This window comes from Mesoplodon bidens, assembly GCF_964165515.1.
Source record: "Mesoplodon bidens genome assembly, chromosome: 19".
In the NCBI taxonomy this organism is placed as follows: Eukaryota; Metazoa; Chordata; class Mammalia; order Artiodactyla; family Ziphiidae; genus Mesoplodon; species Mesoplodon bidens.
In genome coordinates, this window is record NC_138179.1 from 10,233,170 (window position 1) to 10,251,840 (window position 18,671).

Below are 18,671 nucleotides of genomic sequence, written 5' to 3' on the forward strand. Positions count from 1 at the left end.
GGGTCCATTCTGACCCTTCTTCTGTCTTCCATGGGAAAGTCCGTGACAACCACTGATCCACTTAAGATCATTTGTCTTGAGCAGGCGGACAAGTAGAGAAGTGATTGTTTTAAAATTACTTAGTATTCTAGGGCTTAATAGGGAGAAGTCACAGTATCTGCCCTCTTGCCTCTAACTATGGCTGTACTCAGCCTACCTGGAATAGGTCACTTATCTTATCTTGTTCTTAGCACTGTAATTTTCCTGTTCAACAAGGTTCAGTCTCCCAAGAAATACCAGCTTACTTATCAAGCTGACAAAACCCCATGTGCGAGCTAGCCGTCCTTGCCTCATACCACCGGGTCCTTCCATAGGGAATAGTACATTTTCTTGTTCACCCCAGCCCTACATCTCCCGTCTTCTTTACCCTTTAGGCAAATTGGAAGAGGAGAGCCTGGCAGGTTTCAAACAAACGCAGTAGGAGGGCAGTCAGACTGTATTTGAAAATTAGATCGCCAAGTCCCATCTTTTGTGAAGAGGGTGAGGGGAATTGGTGAAGGAATTTTCAAGCCCTCGGCGAAGATTTGATGATAATTTTCTTTGCAGATCATAAAGAGGTTTGCAGATCAGAGAGGGAAGTTTTTCACAGTTGTCAACCTAGGGAGAATTCTTTATACATCCCACAATTGGTTCCACTTTCAGTCCTTAAGTAATAGATGCCACATGTGTGTCTCTGTTCAGGGCTGACGGATGCAACACACTCCCCAAAGAAGAGTGTTAGCGTTAAAATGGCAAGCTCTTTGCTTTCACTCCCTGAAATAACCCTGAATATAGTTCTCATTTAGGCTTAGGGCTTTCCAGTTTGGCAAGACCACGTTAAGAAATGTGTCTTTTGGTAGTTAAATATATGTCACAAAGAGTAGAATCCTAGTTTGCTGACTTCGGTGGGCCTGTTCTGTTAGGGTGAGCAGGTCTAAGGTATTTTTTGCACTGGAGACTCTCCCCCAGTGACCCCTGCCCACACACCCACATCCCCAGGATGAGGCTGCATTCTCCACCCATACATGGGGCCGGTGGAATAACCAAGGGGCAAATTTCAAGTCTTCCCACACAGCCAAGTCCTTGTAAGAGTAGCCAAATACTCCAACAGGTTGATGGTGTTTCTTTCAGAGCTGTTCAGAGGAGGCAGGCAGTTAAGTTTAGAGCCAAAGTTAGAGGATGGAAATAGTGCTGAGGAAGACAGGTCCTCTTGATTCCCAGCTAAGGAAAAGCTTTCTTAGCTTCTGTACCAGGAGGGCTGAGTTGAGCTGTATATATCATGCCTGACTGGGCCCAGAGTCCCCGGGGGCAAGGACCTTGTGGAATTCACTTTTGGTCTCCCCCGGTGCCCAGCACATCTGGTGCTTCCCAAGTGCTTGTAAAAGCACATGAAATGAAACAAGGTACAGCTGGCTGGCTTTCCAGAGTTCCCGACTGATGGTGCCTTACCGAGTGGGTCTGCCCATTACGTGACAAAGTCCTTACCTCTTAGGGAAAAAAAATTGCACCACGTGGGTTCCCCTTGTGTGGAAGAGAAGTCTGTTTTCTTCTTGTGGTTAAATATTTCGTTCCTCCATCTCTGCTGATGCCGTCAGCCTATCTTGGGTTCCATCTGTCTTCACCTCTGTTCCACCCTCTGGTGAGGGAGGTCGTAGTCCAGCCCCACGTCTCATCACTCGGTCACTTTTCTTCCCACTCCTGGTCGTCGCTCCCATCATGCACTGCCAGCTTCCCTTCTTCTTTCAGCTCTTAGTCTTGGGGGGTTTCCTCTGCGGTCTGTGAATACGTCTACATCTCTCTTATCTTATGACCTCTGCTGCCTTCTCTCTTCCCTTCGCTGTCAAAAGTTTCTAGAAGGAATAATTTATCCTTAAAGTCTGGCAAGTCCTCACTTCTCATTCACTTCCCAGCCTGTGGTTACCGGTCAGCTTGTCTCTTCCTAAACTGCTCGGGCATGGAGCACACTCACAGTTTCCTAAAACTAGGTCCATCGCATTCTTCCGCGTGTTCTCCTCTCTGGGTCATGAGACAACGTTGAACATTTCTTTTTGAAATTCAAGACACTGTTCCTGTTCTCCCACCTCTGAGCACGCTTCGTTCCTTCCTCTGTGCTGGTTGGTTCTCCTCTGCTTGCTCTTCAGATCCCACGTTCCCGAGGGCTCTCCCAGGCTGGCTTCTCTCCTGCCCCGGGCTGTCTAACCAGCCTTCTGGCCCTCTGACTGTACACACTTTCCAGGAGGTGAGGATCCGCAAACCTTTGTCTTCAGCCGACACGGTGCTGTGCATACACCAGCAGATCCCACAGGTCAGGTACAAAACTCAACCCAATCTTAACCTGCCCCCGCTCCCCATTTCACACACAGACACATGCTCTTCCCGAGGGCTTTATCCCAGTCCACCATTCCACTCTCTGTTGTGTACCTGAGAGCCGGCGTCTTCTCTCCCCTCCCCCCACCTCTTCATTTCATTGCCACATCCTGCTAAGTTTGTCTCAGATCTAGCTGTCCCTTTCTCTTTTGCCCATATCCTCATATCTTGCTTCCAACCTGCCCCTCTCGGATTTGTCCTCCACACGGCTTACTGCTGTAAGTGGCCACTCTAAAATGCAAATAAGATTGCAAAACCTGGTTGCCTGAACCCTTCATTGTGTCCCACTACCTAGAGGATAAAGTCCAGACTCCTTACCATGGAATACAAGGTTTTGTTTTTAAATGGCTGCTTGTTTACTTGCTGTGCTCTCAGCCACCCCTACCCTTACCTTTGACCCAACCAAGCATTTTGTAGTTTCTTTAATGCCCTGGTGCATGCTCTTGGTTTTTTCTTGAAAAGTCTTTTTGCTCTTGACTTTCTGGTCCATAATAGTGTTACCGACCAGGGTTCTCGGCTTCCTTTATCAATAGAAATTAATAAGAGGGCAGATGAGAAATTCAGGCGAGGCTTTACTGGGGCCCCTGCTGCAGCAAGGGGGAGCGAGAACAAGCAGCAGGTTCCCTTGCTTGCTGGCTTGCTGAGCAGGGGCGCGAGCTGTTTCCTTATATGGGATGAGGGTAGGAGCAGGTCCAGGGGTCGGACTGGAGGGCTGGCTGGGGTGTTCTGCCCGCCCCTCTGGCGGTGGTGTGTGCAGGGGGCATGCGCAGTGCCCTGCTTTTGCTCCCTGCCTTTGCTCCTGGCTCTTGAGAAATGGCAGTTGGGTTTTTGGTCTTTTTGTATCTTGTTGTCCATAATTTGCCCCAGTGCATGCACGTAGTTATTTTTAGTACCCTATAGTTTATTTGTATTTTGTTGTTCCAGGAGACGTTTGTCCAGGTGAAGCATTGCAGCAAAGGGTCCCGGGGTCCCAGCCTGTCTCAATAGGATATGTCTTCCTTGGTCACTCCTCCACCCCTGAGGAGCTGATCATTGTTCCCATCTTTGTAACCCCCCTTACACTGCACAGACCTCCGTTAAAGCACTGATCACCCTGAAATTTCAATTTTTGGTTTTACATTTCTAGTTCCCCTACTAGACCATGAACTTAGGTAATCGACCGTACTCACCTAGCACTGGAGACAGCAAGGCATTGGCTCCTCTAAGGGCTGCACACATGAATGAGTGGAGGATTTGACAAGTTAGTGAACCACCCACAGCTTTGTCTCAAGGCTGCTCTGCTGTTCCCCTTCCCCTGACCTCATTCAGTTAATTGACGCATCCTGCTGATTCTGTCAAAGACCTATCTGTCCACGTTTGGGACAAGCCCAGAAAGCCAAACGGTAATTGTGAAGTCTCTAGGTTTACTCTTGACCTGTGCTGTCCCAGAGAAATTGCAGTGAAAGCATTGTTATAATGCTAGTAGCAACACCGAAGGTTTATTTAGTGCTTTACAGCCTGGAGAATCTCAGATGAGACAAATGGAGTACAGAAAGGCTATGACTTGTTGGAGGTAGGTAACAGCCCAGGTCTTCAGAATCCAGATCCTCTGATCTTTGTATTATTACACACTGTTTTCAGATGCTTCCATCAACAGGTGATTTAAAGAGTTACAAACTTCCTCTTTCAGAGGGCTACTACTCTGCTGTTGCCTGCAGTCTCTTGCCAACAAATAACTCAGTTATTTTACTGCTCTGGGCTTCATTATTCCTTGTGAATTCATAAGGCAGATTAAGTCCCTGTTTTCTGGGAATTGAGAGTCTTCAGACAAGTCATAGTGAGTCAGAGAGAAATGTTTTTGATGTGAAGGAAATGGAACGAATGTGTGGTTAGTTAATCTTTAAATATCGTATGTGATTCATTCATTCAGTAGCACTTGTTGAGCCACCCATCTGCTGTGCACTGTATGACTGTCACGGTCCCTGCTCTCGTGGGGTTCATAGGCCACCGGGTGAGACAGGTATTAATCGGACATGCCTGCCAAGTGAATGCATGTATTATTGGAGGCGGTGTTGGGAAGCTGGAAAGGCCCTGGAGTAATCACGAGGCCGAAGGTTATAGCTGAGTGAACCAGGAAGTTCCTTCCTCCTGTTGGGCCTCTTTCTTTTCCTCTAAAGAATAACCAAGGTGGAACCCGTTGGCGTCTTAGTTCCTTCCAGCTTACCACGTCTTTGAACTCTGATCTAACAAAGGCACTTTCAGCGAGTCAGTAGGCAGAGCAGAAGGTACCATTCTTTTGTGTGAACTGATTGTTAAAACATGACATGTTTCACTCGTTATCTCTGTAAGCAGAGTTCAGGCTCACAGTGTCCATCCCGACCACCTTGGTCTGCTGAGAAAAGCACATTTTACTTTATTACAGCAGCGCTTGGCATTTTAGTGGACCCCCTTGCAATGTTTAGTTTATTCTGACATTTGAGAGGTTGGATCCTCTTTGTTCTGTGATCTCAAAAAGATCATCAACCCCCCAGCCCCGAATTCCTGTATTTGATACGTAAAATGGAAGTAATAACCCCAAACTTCTTAAGAAGCCCACAGAGACACTGATTCAGCAAGGAAGCAAACATTTGTGGAGCATCTGCTGTGTGCACGACACTGCTGAGTACAGAACAGACATGAATAAGAAGTGGTCCCCGCCCTCAAGGAATGTATGGTTTAGTGGTAGAAAAAAAGCATAACTATTACAGGTGCCGTGGTAGACGTTGATGTAGGGTCGGACGTACAAATGTAAGAGCTGTACGTAAGTTCTGCTGGCTGGTGGGAGGGGAAACCAGGGGGCAACGTAGTATAGGGAAGAGAACGTTAGGTTTAGAGTCAGAAGAGCTGGGTTTTCGGAATCTCGGTTCTCTATATATTAGTTGTGTGACCGTGATTCCTTTGAGCCTGGGTTGCCTCATCTAAATAAAGGAAGTAATGATCCTTCCACCCCACGGTCAGTGTGAGTGTGGAACTGTACACGTGTGTATGATAGAGCTCTGTCTGTCTGAGCTCTAGGGGCAAAGGTCATGTTCCTGAATAAAATGGCTGTTAGGCCACTTGTAATTGCTAAGACAAAAGATTTTATTTGAAGTAAAGCTCTCAGATTAAACCCAAACAGGCATCAGCAACCTTTCAAAGGTAGCGTGCCAGCTCTGCTGCCTGTGCCGGCCTGTCCTGCAGATCAGGCGTCTGTGCGCACCTTTCCTGTAACGGCAGCGGGCGTGGTGCAGGAGGCAGTAGGAGGTCGGTGGCCCCCGAAAGCCCATCCTCACCTTGACCATGATGGGAGGTGTGGACCGATGTCGCTGCTCACCTGTGCCCTCAGGAATGGGGACGCCGTCAAGCTGTGTCTTAACTCTGACCTTTCCCCCTTTCTCCCTCGTGCCAGATTTTATCATGTGGGCAACCTGCTGCAACTGGTTCTGCCTGGATGGACAGCCTGAGGAGGCCCCACCGCCCCAGGGAGCCAGGACGCAGGCCTATTCCAACCCTGGGTACAGCTCCTTCCCTTCCCCTACGGGCTCGGAACCAAACTGCAAGGCCTGCGGGGCCCACTTCGCAAGCATGGCCAGGAAGGTGAGTGTCGACCTCTCGGCCTGCTCGGCCGCTGTAGCCTCAGGCCCTCAGACAGGTCTGCTGACCCTTCCGTGGTGCCTGCCCCTGGCCTTTGCCTGTGCAAAGCTGGTAACCCAGACTTGTCCTTTCACAAAAGTATTAAAACTAACCAAGTAAAAGCAACACATCTTGGCATAGATTTGGAGCCAGCTACATCTGAATTCTGATAGCAGCTCGGCCACTTCCTAGCTGTATGACTTAACCTGTCTTGAGATTCATCTTCTCCGTCTATGCATAAGTAGGGATATAATAATTGTACCCAGGTCAACATCTTGCAGTGTTGTGGGAATAAAATGCGCTAAGCTGTGAAGGGTGCCTGGCGTGATGCTTGGGGTGCAGCAGGCACTTGCTGTTATTTCCTTCATTAGCTGCCGTCGTAAAAAGCCTGGCTGCAGGTGAACTTGTTCTTTCTATTGAAGACAGTGTCAAGGACATCTCAGGTACGTCAGGACCCTAACAAGATGAAGACTGGAGCTTATTTACTGTTGCCATTTCATTTGAAATGCATGGTGGCCGTGTTTTCCAGATGAGTGAGCAGGAGGTAAAATCACTGGCTGGGCCATGGTGTATGGGTGTGGGCCATCCCTCTGTCTGTGGTAAGCACACCTGGGGCCGAAGGTGAGCCCTGACCTGGAGAAGAGAACTGCTGCATCTGTCTTCTTCTGCAGAATGAGAGGTTTGCAGCCTAGAATGTGATGTTAAAATGATGATAATGAGAAATTTGAGAGGAAAAAATACTTTCTAAACCACACGCTGTATGCCAGGGACCATTTAAGCAATTTATGGAGTTTTTGTTTCATTTAATCCTCACAATAACTCTATGATGTAGGTTTTAGGGTCCCTACACTCCCACTTTACACACGAGAAGCTAAGGCTTAAAGTTTAAGAGGTAAAAAGGAAACTGTCAGGTTCCTGACAGCATGGGAGACATTAAAATACTCATTCTTTCCCCTCTACTTAAGTAGCGCCCCAAGATCACCTGGTTATTAAATGGCAGAGCCAGGATTCAAACATAGGTCTTTGACTCTCAAGCTTTCTCCCAGAAGACAGTCAGCATGTCAGAATTTCTGCAGCTCAAAGTGTTGACCAGCCACCCCTTTGTAACTGTAAGACGATGGAGGATTGGCATTTTGCCTTGTAGGCTGTATTTTGCCTACACCTCACTGCAGTGCGGGGGAGGTGGGCACGTAGCCAAGCTTTGTTGTGGTTTGCTTGGCTACCCCAGTCACTGAGAACTCAACCAGAGAGGCTCCTGCAGGCCAGGGGGCTGTGGCTCCGTGGGCAGGGGTGCCTCTCCTTTTATATGTAGGCTGAAAGGTTCAGTCCATGATGGAGACTGAAGTGGCAAGTGGGAGAAACTCGGGGCCACGTGGCCTCAGTGCTGTCGGTGGTGGAGACGGTGGGGTGGAGTCAGGGTCTGAGACGAGATGGGAGGAGGGCCGTCGGGTCCTGGTCATGTGCCTGGCACTGAGCCTGGCATTTCAGATGCGTTGTCTCCCTGAAACCTTACAATAGCCTATGATGTGTGTACTACTATCATTTGTTCCCATTTTACAGATGAAGAAATTGTTCCCTTTATCTAAGGTAGTAGTTTCAGGGACTCCTCAAGTACATCAGGAGTCTGTTGGACGTCAAAGCTCGTGCTGTTTTCACTGTTACATTGTGAGAAATGCTAGGAACAACCAGTTGAAGTGGCAGAGTAATTGGCAAGAAAGGAATAGGGAAAACCCTCGTTTAAATGAGGCAGCATGGGGAATTCCCTGGCGGTCCAGTGGTTAGGGCTCATCGCTTTCACTGCCGAGGGTGTGGGTTCAATCCCTGGTCGGGGAACTAAGATCCTGCAAGCCGTGAGGAGTGGCCCCCCCCAAAAAATTAATTAAAAAATAAACAAAGAAAGCAGCATGAATTTGCAATAGGTTTGTTTCAAACCACCATCCCCCACTTTTTAAAAAAAAGTCAGCTATCCTCTGGAGTGGAAATGGAGGGAAAGCGCAGAGGACGAAGGTGGTGATCCAGGCTCAGGCTAGGCCTGTCGAGCACATTGGAAACGTGAGAGAACCAGGGGATCTAGCGAGTCCTTGACATTGCTCAGCCTGAAGAGAGAGCGTGAATGAACAAAGAAGCCGCCCCCAGAGGAAGGAGAATGGTGGTTGGGTCAGGGTGGGAAGATGCTTCATTTTCTTCAGTGGTTAGTGGTTATCGCCACCCAACGTACATGTATTTGTGGATTGCCTGTCTTCTCAGATGGTACATAGGATGAGGGATTTTGTCAGTTTTGTTCACAACTTCTCCCCAGTGTCTAGAACAGTGACTGACACGTGGTAGGTAGGCAATAAAATTGTACAAATAAATGAATGAATGAACGAATGGACTGCTGAGTTGAGAGCACTTTGAAAAAGAGGAGGTAGACCAGAGAGCTTCTAGGCTCATCACTTTATGGCTGACATTTCCATGCTGAAGATTGTCACTGAGGGCCGGTTCTGCCCCAGCAGCATGCTAGTAGCTGGAGGTTTCACTTTTGTGGAGAGAATAATACTAAGACATAGTATTTCCCTTAGGGAGCTTACTGTCTGGTCGAGGAGGCCCCCATGTACAAGGAACTAATAATAGTCAATTGCATAAGTTAAGTACTAGGGCCTCAGGCATTGTTGGTAAATGGATAATTCTAGCCAGATGAAGGAAAGTTTTTTGATTTGCAGAGCAGTGGCTGAGGTAAAAGCACCAGATGTGGAGCAAGTTCCAGGTGGACTTGGGAACTGTGAGTGGCCTGTTTGGCCAGAGTGCAGGGTACCAGGGAAGTTAGGGCAGCAAGGTTGGGATCAGATGGTAAAGGGCCATGACTGCCATGGTAAGGAGCCTATTGCCACCAGACAACAAGGAAGCATCAGAAAGAGTTTGAACAAAGCAGCAACCTGATCGATCCCATTTCAGGGAGCAGACCTGGCTTCGTGAGGAGGGTAATTTGATGGAGCCATAGGAGTAGCAGTTAGGAAGCTCCCGCACACCTGGCGGGAAGTTCCCAGAGCCTGGTGTAGGGTGGAGGCCGAGATTGATCGAGGTAGCTTCCATTTAGTGAACGGCTCTTTGTGCCAGACCTTGTGAAGAAGTGGTTGTTAACCCATTTTACAGATGAAAAATTTGAGACTCAGATACAACAGGTACTTTAGCTACTAAGATACAAGGGCACGCAGCCGATGAAGACAGATGAAACGGAGGAGGAGGAGGAGGTCAAACTAAAGAAGGCAGAGAATCGGTCTGGGTGCCTAGGAGCCTGACAGTGATTAAAATAAGGAATTTTTTTCCTATTCAGTGGTTCAGTGGAAAATATATTATTCAGAATCTACTGTGTGTCAGACATTGCATGGGCTAGGCAGGCAGAGATGAAGAAAGTCATCTGTCCTTAGTAGGGAGCTTGTAGTCTGACAGGAAGATGGGGACAAATACGCAGCCACACAAGGAGACAAAAAGAAAGCTTCTGTAGCAAGAAGAGCTTTTGTGGGGGGAAAGAAAGTTCCAGTCTGGAAGGTAAAAGATGGTTATTGGTACAATATTTTCTTGCCACAAAGGGATGGATTAATTTTGTGTAATTCACAGTGAATTTTGTGAATATTAAGGATGTTTTCTCCTATGAGAACTTTGCACTTGTAATTTCATGCTTAAGTGGACCGGCATCTTATCTTACGGGTTTGGCATTTCACAGCTGCAAGCTTTTAAAATGTCTTTTCTAGAAGTGTTTGAATTGACGTGATCACATGGATGCTACTGGATCTTTTTCCTTTCGTCATCGAGGTCAGTATTTTCCGACTGCTCATTGGGTACAAAGTCCAGAGAGCACTAAGGACTTTGTAGAGGGGACGTAGTAAGAAAGATGGAGCCCTGCCTTCCCAGAGTTTCCAGTCTCAGAGAGAAATGGCAGGCTGGGATTTGCCACAAGCCTCATATCCCATCTGTATTGGTAACACCTACCTATGGTCTAGCAGCAGCCCTGACCATTATGGAGGGAGTTTGGCGCCCAGCCTCTTGAGCTGACCAGGTTGGGGAGGTGGCCTGGCAGGGAGGTTGTACTTGGGAACGTGGAAGAGATACTCAAGTCTCAGAGTAGAAAGGGGGTGGCTCCTAGGTACTGGCCCGCGTCGGAGAAGAGGCACGGGGGAAAGGGAAAAGGAGGTGACGGTGTTACCTTTAAGTGCGTTGCGTGCCCACCGCATGCTGAGGTTTGCTGTGCCTTAGCTCAGGTAGTACTTGAGTCGTCCTTCGAGGTAGGCTGAGCTTCCGACTTGACAGGTGAGAATCTGACGCTCTGGGAGGTTATCTGTGTTGCACAAGTTCCCTTAGCTGGGACGTGACCAGCTCGGGCTTAATCCTAGTGTGTCATGCCTCGGGCTGCCCCTTTCCTCCCGGTGGGCTGCAGGAGGGGATGCTTATGGGCAGGATGGCTAGGAGGAGGGGCTGGCGGGCTGAGAAAGTGGACCCGCCCTGTGCCAGGGGACACGGCTGGGGAGAGGCTAGAACAAGGAAGGGTGGCTTGGCAAAGGCGGGTGCCCCTGCCAGCCCCCCGATGCTGGTGTTTGCCTGTGTTCCCGGCATGTGTGCAGGCTCGTCGGCTCCCCCGGGTCATCTTCCACGCGACCTCGTGAGTCAGTTTGCACCGTTTGCGAGAATTTATACATATGTGTTTCCCTTGCTCGTCTGCCCACGTTTGTTGCCGGCTGCTTTTTCCTTCTCCTTTGTTCTCTTCTGCCTCTGCAGACTGAGGTTTTAGCCTCAAGAGAGCGCTTGTCTTACTCTTTCCCGGAGGGTGTGTTTCAGATGCCGATGTCGGGACTTGAGAGTCCCTGGCGAGCCGGGGGTGGGGGGGTACGGAGAAGCTGGGTTGGTTGCTGCCTTTGCATTCTGATCTTGCATCCAATACGCTGCACACCTTTGAAGAAGAGGGTTGTTTAGATCTGGCTGATTGAGCAACTCGGGGCTTTTTAATTGTGTCAAGCTAGGTCTGATCAAACTGCATTGACTTACGTAGTGTTCCACGTCAGGACCTACAGCTTTATGACACGGAAGCCTCCTCGTTTCACTCTGTCATCCTAAGCACATCTCATTGCCCAACAGAAAAGCTTTAGATATGACTGAACCCCCAATACCCCAAAACATCCAGTTTCCACCTGAGTGGCTACTGGTCCCGGAGCCCTTATGAAGCGAGTGCAGCCATGCATCCTTTCCAGTGAGTCGCCGAACATTTTATTGTCTGGTTATAACCGTGTAGAGAATAAGGGAGCTTGGTGTGTGTCCTTCCCCAGCTTCTGAGTATCACTAGTCAAAACGATGGTAAGCATTATGCTTGTTTTCCTTTACTGCACGAATGACACTTAGAGAAAACTAACTATAACGACGTCAGCTATGCAGACTTTTACTTCAGTGCCACACAACAGTATCTGTGATTTCCACTCTGGGAATCTCAGTCTCCTGGGCATTCTTGTTAGCTTGAGTAGCTTTCTATACTTAGAAAAGAGGGAGCGGAAATCTTTAGGTTAATACTTAAGTCAGCACAGGATGAAAAGTTTTTAATTTCTCTAAAGGATGAGTGAGGGCGCCCTCCGGGACCAGCCCCGTGGGCCCAGGGATTACCCGTCTGGTGGCGTGTGGCCTGCTGGTGGCTGGAACAGGCCTCAGTCAGGTGTCACCGTGCTCGGTCAGCCTGCGGGGCGAGAGGCTGAGGATTTGCTTCCTGTGAGCCGAGCAAGCCTTCATGAGCTGTGTTCTCTGCGATCCTGGGAGGAGCTGCTGCCAGGCGGTACCCGCTTGCCTGCCAGGCGCTCTCGTCGCCCGTCTGAGACACCCTGTACTTTCACAGGCGAGAGCTCCCTAATCACGTCCAGAGGGCCTCCTGTAGCTGACTAAATATTTGTCCTGGGTAGGCTCTCAGGCACCACTGAGTTCCCAGCACTCTTGAGTGGGCTTTCCTGGGGTGGGGGTGGGCCTGGGCCCCAGCCTCTGCAGACGGGGCGCGGGGTTGGCAGCTGGGAGATGGAGAGCCAGGCCCTTGACTCAGCCCAGCTGTAGGCTCGCCTGGGGCTGAGTTAGGCAACGTGAGCATGACCGTGGGCACCAAACTCAGACAGACCTCGAGTGTGAATCCCAGCTCCACTCTTTACTGCCTGCCCTTTAGGATGGGACTTAATCTCTCTAGGCCTCAGATGCTTGGTCTGTAAAACAGGGAGGTACGCGGATACCTACTTTGCGGGGTTGCTTTGAGAATTAGATGACAAGCCAAATCTAGCTCTAGCACATAGTGGCCCCTCAATAATTTAATTAAATAACATTAATGGTAACAACAGTCACCACCGTAACCTTTATGCATTTGCTTTCTTATCTCAGCAATAAAGTAGAAAGAATCATAGTTCAGGATTTGAATCTTGACTCTTATCATTGGCTTGTATTTCCTAGCAAGAATAATTAAAACACTGAGCACTTATTGAAGACTCATGTGTCAGATATACTAAATGCATTATCTCTTAACTTTACAACAACCGTATGAGGCAGTTGCTGTTATCGCCTTGCTTTACAGATGAGGAAACTGAGGGCCAGAGAGGCTAAGTTACACCCCCAAGGTAATGCCACAAGAAATGGAGGAGGGAGACAATAAAAATGCGTTTTTTTTTTTTATCCTGAAGCTGGTAGTCTTAATTAATAGCCTCCATTTCTCTACCAGTAAAGTGAATAAAGTAAGCCTCTGACGGAACACTCCACGTAGTGTCCTGTATGTGGATACATGATGCCTACAGGGGCTGCGCCACCTCCGAGTGGCTTTTACCCTGAAACCTGCAAGGTAGCCTGCACCCGCACAGAGAGGAGGAGCTCGGTACAAGTAAGGGTGATGGGCGTCTCGCCCAGCTCCCGTCGCACTGTCTTGTTCTCACTGTCTGACGTGGTTTCCTCTGCCTCTTGCTCTAAGCAGCAGACCTGCTTGGACTGTAAGAAGAATTTCTGCGTGGCCTGTTCGAGCCAAGTGGGGAGCGGGCCCCGCCTCTGCCTTCTCTGCCAGCGTTTCCGAGCCACAGCCTTTCAGCGGGAGGAGCTCATGAAGATGAAGGTGAAGGACCTGAGGGACTATCTCAGCCTCCATGACATCTCTACCGACATGTGCCGGGAGAAAGAGGAGCTGGTGTTCTTGGTGCTTGGCCAGCAGCCTGTAATCTCCCAGGAGGGCAGGACTCACGCCCCCAGCCTGTCCCCGGACTCCCCCGAGCAGCAGGCCTTCCTGACCCAGCCTCACACCAGCACGGCACCTCCTACCTCACCCGGCCTCTCTTCTTCACCCCCAGCCCAGGCTCGGGACCGGCAGCAGGTACGGGCCTGTTTGCAGCCACACCACCTCTGCCAGTTGGAGGGCTCGTTTTCCTCCCGCGCCTGCACCGTGGGAGTGGGGCAAGGTTAAGTGTCTGGATTATGTGACGCCTTTCTGCTTACTGATGAGGGATGATGTTTTCTGGACGTCCGACTCACGTTTTGGCTTTTTTCAGGGATATTGATGCACGGTACTGGGTGTTTGTGTTTTTTGTTTGTTTTTTAAATTTTTTATTTTATTTATTCATTTTTTTTGGCTGCGTTGGGTCTTCATTGCTGCGTGCGGGCTTTCTCTAGTTGAGGTGAGCGGGGGCTACTCTTCACTGCAGTGCGCAGGCCTCTCACCGCAGTGGCTTCTCCCGTCACGGAGCACCGGCTCCATGCGCGCGGGCCTCAGTACTTGTGGCGCGTGGGCTCAGCAGCTGTGGCTCGTGGGCTCTAGAGCGCAGGCTCAGTAGTTGTGGCCCATGGGCCCAGCTGCTCCGTGGCGTGTGGGATCCTCCCGGACCAGGGCTTGAACCCGTGTGCCCTGCACTGGCAGGTGCACTCTCAACCACTGTGCCACCAGGGAAGCCCTTTTGTTTGTTTTTAATATGTACATATCCCAGTTAGAGAGTTTTAAAAAATTCATTTTTCCAGAAATATTTTGAGAAAACTCCCTGGTAGTCTTTGCATTTAGTTCTGTTCAAATTGCCCTCCTACTTACGCATCTTTGTTGTGGTCGTCCTTGGCCGGATGGGGACCTCCATTCCTCAGTGACCGTCACAGGGCACGAAGGAAGCGAAGGAACACGGAGAGGGAAGGGAGATGGGGAAGCACTGTGACTAAGACAAGGGCGCTGCTTCTCTTGCCCGCCTCTGGGCGGGGCAGTGGTTGGCGGGCTGTTGAACAGTAAGCAGCCTTACCAGCATCCTAGTGGGGCCTGGGAATGGTAAGCCGAGAGCAGCACATCGACTGAAATATGAACCAGGCATGGAAACTACAGAAATGAGTAACACATTGCTTCTGTGCTGAGAAAGCCCCTCTAAGGGGGAAGGTAGACGCAGAAACCAACTATTGGATTAGAGTGACGCGGGCGGACCTCACCGTTGTGTAAGGCCTGATGGCGTCCCGTAGACATACGTGAGTGCCTTAGTGGGCCTTTTACTTACATGGCTTGGGCAATAGTGGGAGGATTAGGACCTAAGAAATCCGGTTTCCACATCCAGTTTGTCACTGACTGTTGGGTCAGCGTGGGTGAGGTTCGAGCCCATAACAATGAAGTGGGGTTAGTAATCCAGACCCCTTCTGCTCTTGCCAGGATGTTGGGAGGACTGACGGGCGTGATCTCACGTCTAAAGGGCCTTGAGCCGTGTGGAGCAGGCACGTGCCACTGCTGTCAGTCCCCACACGGGATGCGGATGGTTGCTGCCCCTTGTTTATGATCACCTCCTTTGCCAGGATGGGGCCCCCTGATTCAGCTCTGACGAGCACTGAGGCATAACGGCCACTGTGATAGCATATGCTTTACCCGCAGGGAGCTCAGCAGCTCCCTTGGTGGCTTGAGCCTGCTTTCTCCCCAGCGCACTCTGGAGTTTAACTCTTCCCTCAGCTCTGGCTCTGTCTGCTGGACAGGTTTGGGCTCCTGCTTTGACTTCCTCCCTTTGCTTGGTTAAGCGCTTTCGCTCCGTTTATGGGGAGCCAGGAGAGTGCCTTGAGGGATTTTTTTTTCCCTCAAGAACCTTCAGGTGGCTTTTCCAATGAAAGGAGTCGGTTTTAAGCTTCCTTTCATTAATCAGAAGTTTCCAGACTGCACCCACAGTTGACACTGTGTACCGGATCTCATTGGATACTTCTCTGATGTTTTCAGAGGGCCTTTCAGGTCAGCTCACATCCCCTGTTCTGGTGAGGTCTGCATTTTGTCAGCCAGAAAAACAGGGGAAGCGAAGGAACTTGTGCACGGCTGCCCGACGATTCTACAGCGAACTGCACCCAGGATGCAAATCTGCTTGTACCACTCACCCTACCAGGGCCCTTTCCTGTACCTTTAATGTCCTGGCGGTAGTTGCTGGTGAAGGACGTGCGTGGAATAAGCACAACTGTGGACACATATTCATTGTAGATTTTGGTTTAGCCAGTGGGCAAACTGAAAAGACAGGAGCATACTTTGCAGCATGCGATCTAGTTTCTCTTTCCTGGAAAAGAAAGGACATACAAGAAGCTGTCTACTTAGGACGAGGTTAGGCTCTGAAAGACTTTTTGTAACTCCAAGGTGACACCAGGAGGCCAGTGTGTACCACACCGACGTAAATCTAAGAGAAAACTAGATGCTGTTTTGGATGCATCTCCGTACATGTGTGCTATATGTGGGAGCATATCGTCCCCTTGGCATTTTTGGTGGTGGTGGTGATTTCTACTCTTCATTGCCACTGTAGTTGCTTGCCTGTTGTTAATTAGCTCCGTATTATGCATCCTAATCTGAGGTGAGCGGCTAGAGGCAGTGAGTGACTGGTTTCCTTTACTGAGGCCAGTGGAAAAGGACTGTGAGCTCAGACACCTCTTTGCTCTGGGCTCACACCAGGCCCTTTGCCTGTTGGGAGCAGTGGGTGAAGAGGATCTAGTTAAGGGATTTGTGGCTTCAGTGGTGATGGGATTAGGAGGCTCACAGTTCTGACTACTCTGTGGCAAAACCTGAAGGAGTATCTAGGAGGAACCTTTTGAGAGGTTAGAATTCTAAGCAGAATGAAACTTCTTAAGCACAGGCGTTTGTCTTATATAGTCTCAGGCTAATAATAATTTTTTTTTCTTTTTTTTTTTTTTGCTTTACGCGGGCCTCTCACTGCTGTGGCCTCTCCCGCCGCGGAGCACAGGCTCCGGGCGCGCAGGCTCAGTGGCCACGGCTCACGGGCCCAGCCGCTCCGCGGCATGTGGGATCCTCCCGGACCGGGGCACGAACCTGTGTCCCCTGCATCGGCAGGCGGACTCCCAACCACTGCGCCACCAGGGAAGCCCCTAATAATAATTTTTGACCAGCTTTCAAGACAGCTTTCAGTAATAGTGTGCCCTGCTGGTTGGAGCATATTCTAGAATGTGAGAGCAGCAACTAGCCCGAAGAGAGGGGTAGGGTGGTGAGGGTCTGGAAACTTAGTCTCATCCGGGCCAGATGAGGAAGTTGGGGAGATTTTGTGTGGAGGAAGGGAAGATATGATATGAACAGCTGGGAAGAAAATAGTTGGCATTGGTCTGGGAGCAGAACCAGGGACGGTGGGCAGAAGTTGTCGGGAGGGTAGTTTGGGGTCAGTATCAGGAGAAAACTTGACAGCGGTCCAGCACAGGAGTGGACGTGTGATCTTCCTTTCACTCGGAGTGTTCAAACTGAGACTAAATTGACGGTGAGTGGCGGTTAATGCCGTCCTGGTGGTGGGCAGAATGAATGCATCTTGTTCTAGAACTGAGATCTATTTCTATTGCTTCCCTGCCTGACCAAGTCAGTGTTAAAGAGCAGGCTTCTGTAACGCTGTTACGCGAGACTCCGGATTTCCGGGGGAGGTGGGAATGTGTTTTGGATATGGTGTGAGCTGGCAAGAGGCCCATGCTATCCCCGGGGCATCTCTGTGGATGTGATGTGGCACCTTTTCTTCCCACAGGCCAATGGCCATGTGTCTCAGGACCAAGAGGAACCCGTCTACCTGGAGAGCACAGCCAGAGCACCTGCTGAGGATGAGACGCAGGTGGGGCCCCCGCTTGGGTCTGTGCTTTTGCCTTTGCCTTTGCTCTTTCCCTGGCCTTCTTAGGCTGTTATTAGGAACCTCCTGGCAGACTCAGAGTGGAGAGAGGAGAACCAGTGTGTGATGATAGTCCTTCTGAAATTCTGTTTTCAGGGGTGGAGTTTAGTGTTCGCATTCCAGATTCACCTCTGTGGCTGTCAGTGTGTTAGTGTGGAGTTGTGAGTCACAGTGGAGACTGGGGAGCCACATGGCCCATTAGTTTCCAGTCTCTCGACTTTCTAAGAGCTGCCAGAGGGCAGGCTCCCGGTGCCGCTGTGCACGTCTTGTTCTTTTCTTCTGCTTCTAGCACACAGTAGCCATTGTTAGGGGAAGGAAGTCAGGTAATCAGGAGGAAAGATGGGAGGGAGTTCAGGCCTCAGCCGTGGCGGGCCCAGTGCACAGGGGGCACAGCCTTCGGGGCCGTGGAGCTGTTGTCGCGGGTGCGTAGAGAGGAAGCTTGCCCGGGAGGTGGGCTCCTTCGTGGGAAAGCAGCACTGTCTCGGGGGAGAAGGACCAACACCATTCTCGGCAGTTTCTGGTGCTGCTGCGTTTCGTCGTCACGGCAACCCTGTGGGGCAGGTCTGCTGCTTCTCCTTCACGGACGGGCAGTGGGGTCCCGAGAGGAGAGCCCCCTGCCTGATACTATTCAGTACTAATCAGCGGGGGAATCAGGACTCAAAGCCAGGGCCGCCCGCCTCAGACTGCAGCTCCTTCCACCGGGTCATGCTGCGGGGCGGGCCGGGCCGGCTGCGCCTGAGCACAGGGCTCGGGTCAGGAAGAGACCGCGGTCTCTCTCGCGATGCAGGGCCCCATGCCAGCTGCTACTCCTGTTTCTACTCCTCTTGAGGCCAGTCACCAAAAGCATGGGGTGATGAGTGCTCTGGGGTCCTGGGAGGGAGAGCCTGGGTTGGGGGAGCTGAGCCCACCGATCTCACCTTTGCCTTTGCAGTCTGTTGACTCAGAGGACAGCTTCGTCCCGGGCCGGAGGGCCTCTCTGTCTGACCTGACCGACCTGGAGGACATTGAAGGTCTAACCGTGCGGCAGCTCAAAGAGATCCTGGCTCGCAACTTCGTCAACTACAAGGGCTGCTGTGAGAAGTGGGAGCTGATGGAGAGGGTGACGCGGCTGTACAAGGATCAGAAGGGGCTCCAGCACCTGGGTGAGGGGCCGCCTGGGTGACAGCTGCCCGGAGTTGCAGAGTGCTTGCTGTTCGCTTGAGAGTCGACATCGACCTGACTAAATTTCCCTGCTTTTAGCCCAGGAAGGAGTCACCTTACACATCTGCAGCCTCTAATAATAGCCGTCCTTTGGAGCTGAGGGCTGGGATTGGGTTAGGCATCATGTACATGTATTTAATCCTCAGGGCAGCCTGTGAAATAGGCGTTATTAGTGTCTTCCTTTTATTGTAGAGCCCAGATTTGAGCTGAGGGTTTTCCTGGTCCAAGTCCATGGCCCTTCCCCCCACACGTCGCCCCTGCCATACTACCTCTACCAGTACTCCTTCTTTGCACACACGGTGCAAGAACACTGTGTCCTGCCTGCACTTGGGCTGTTCATTTCCCAAA

The 18,671-nt window shown here is 50.5% G+C and overlaps 1 protein-coding gene across 8 annotated transcripts in view; it reads left to right on the forward strand.

The window, feature by feature from the left end:
• RFFL (ring finger and FYVE like domain containing E3 ubiquitin protein ligase) overlaps positions 1–18,671 on the forward strand; it is a 68,989-nt gene that overhangs the window by 44,265 nt on the left and 6,053 nt on the right. For all 8 annotated transcript variants that reach the window (XM_081218453.1, XM_081218457.1, XM_081218460.1 and 5 more), the window contains 4 exons: positions 5,792–5,979; positions 12,971–13,360; positions 16,986–17,069; positions 18,055–18,265. In XM_081218453.1, the coding sequence (XP_081074579.1) occupies positions 5,792–5,979; positions 12,971–13,360; positions 16,986–17,069; positions 18,055–18,265 (873 nt within the window). The remainder of the gene's footprint in view (positions 1–5,791; positions 5,980–12,970; positions 13,361–16,985; positions 17,070–18,054; positions 18,266–18,671) is intronic.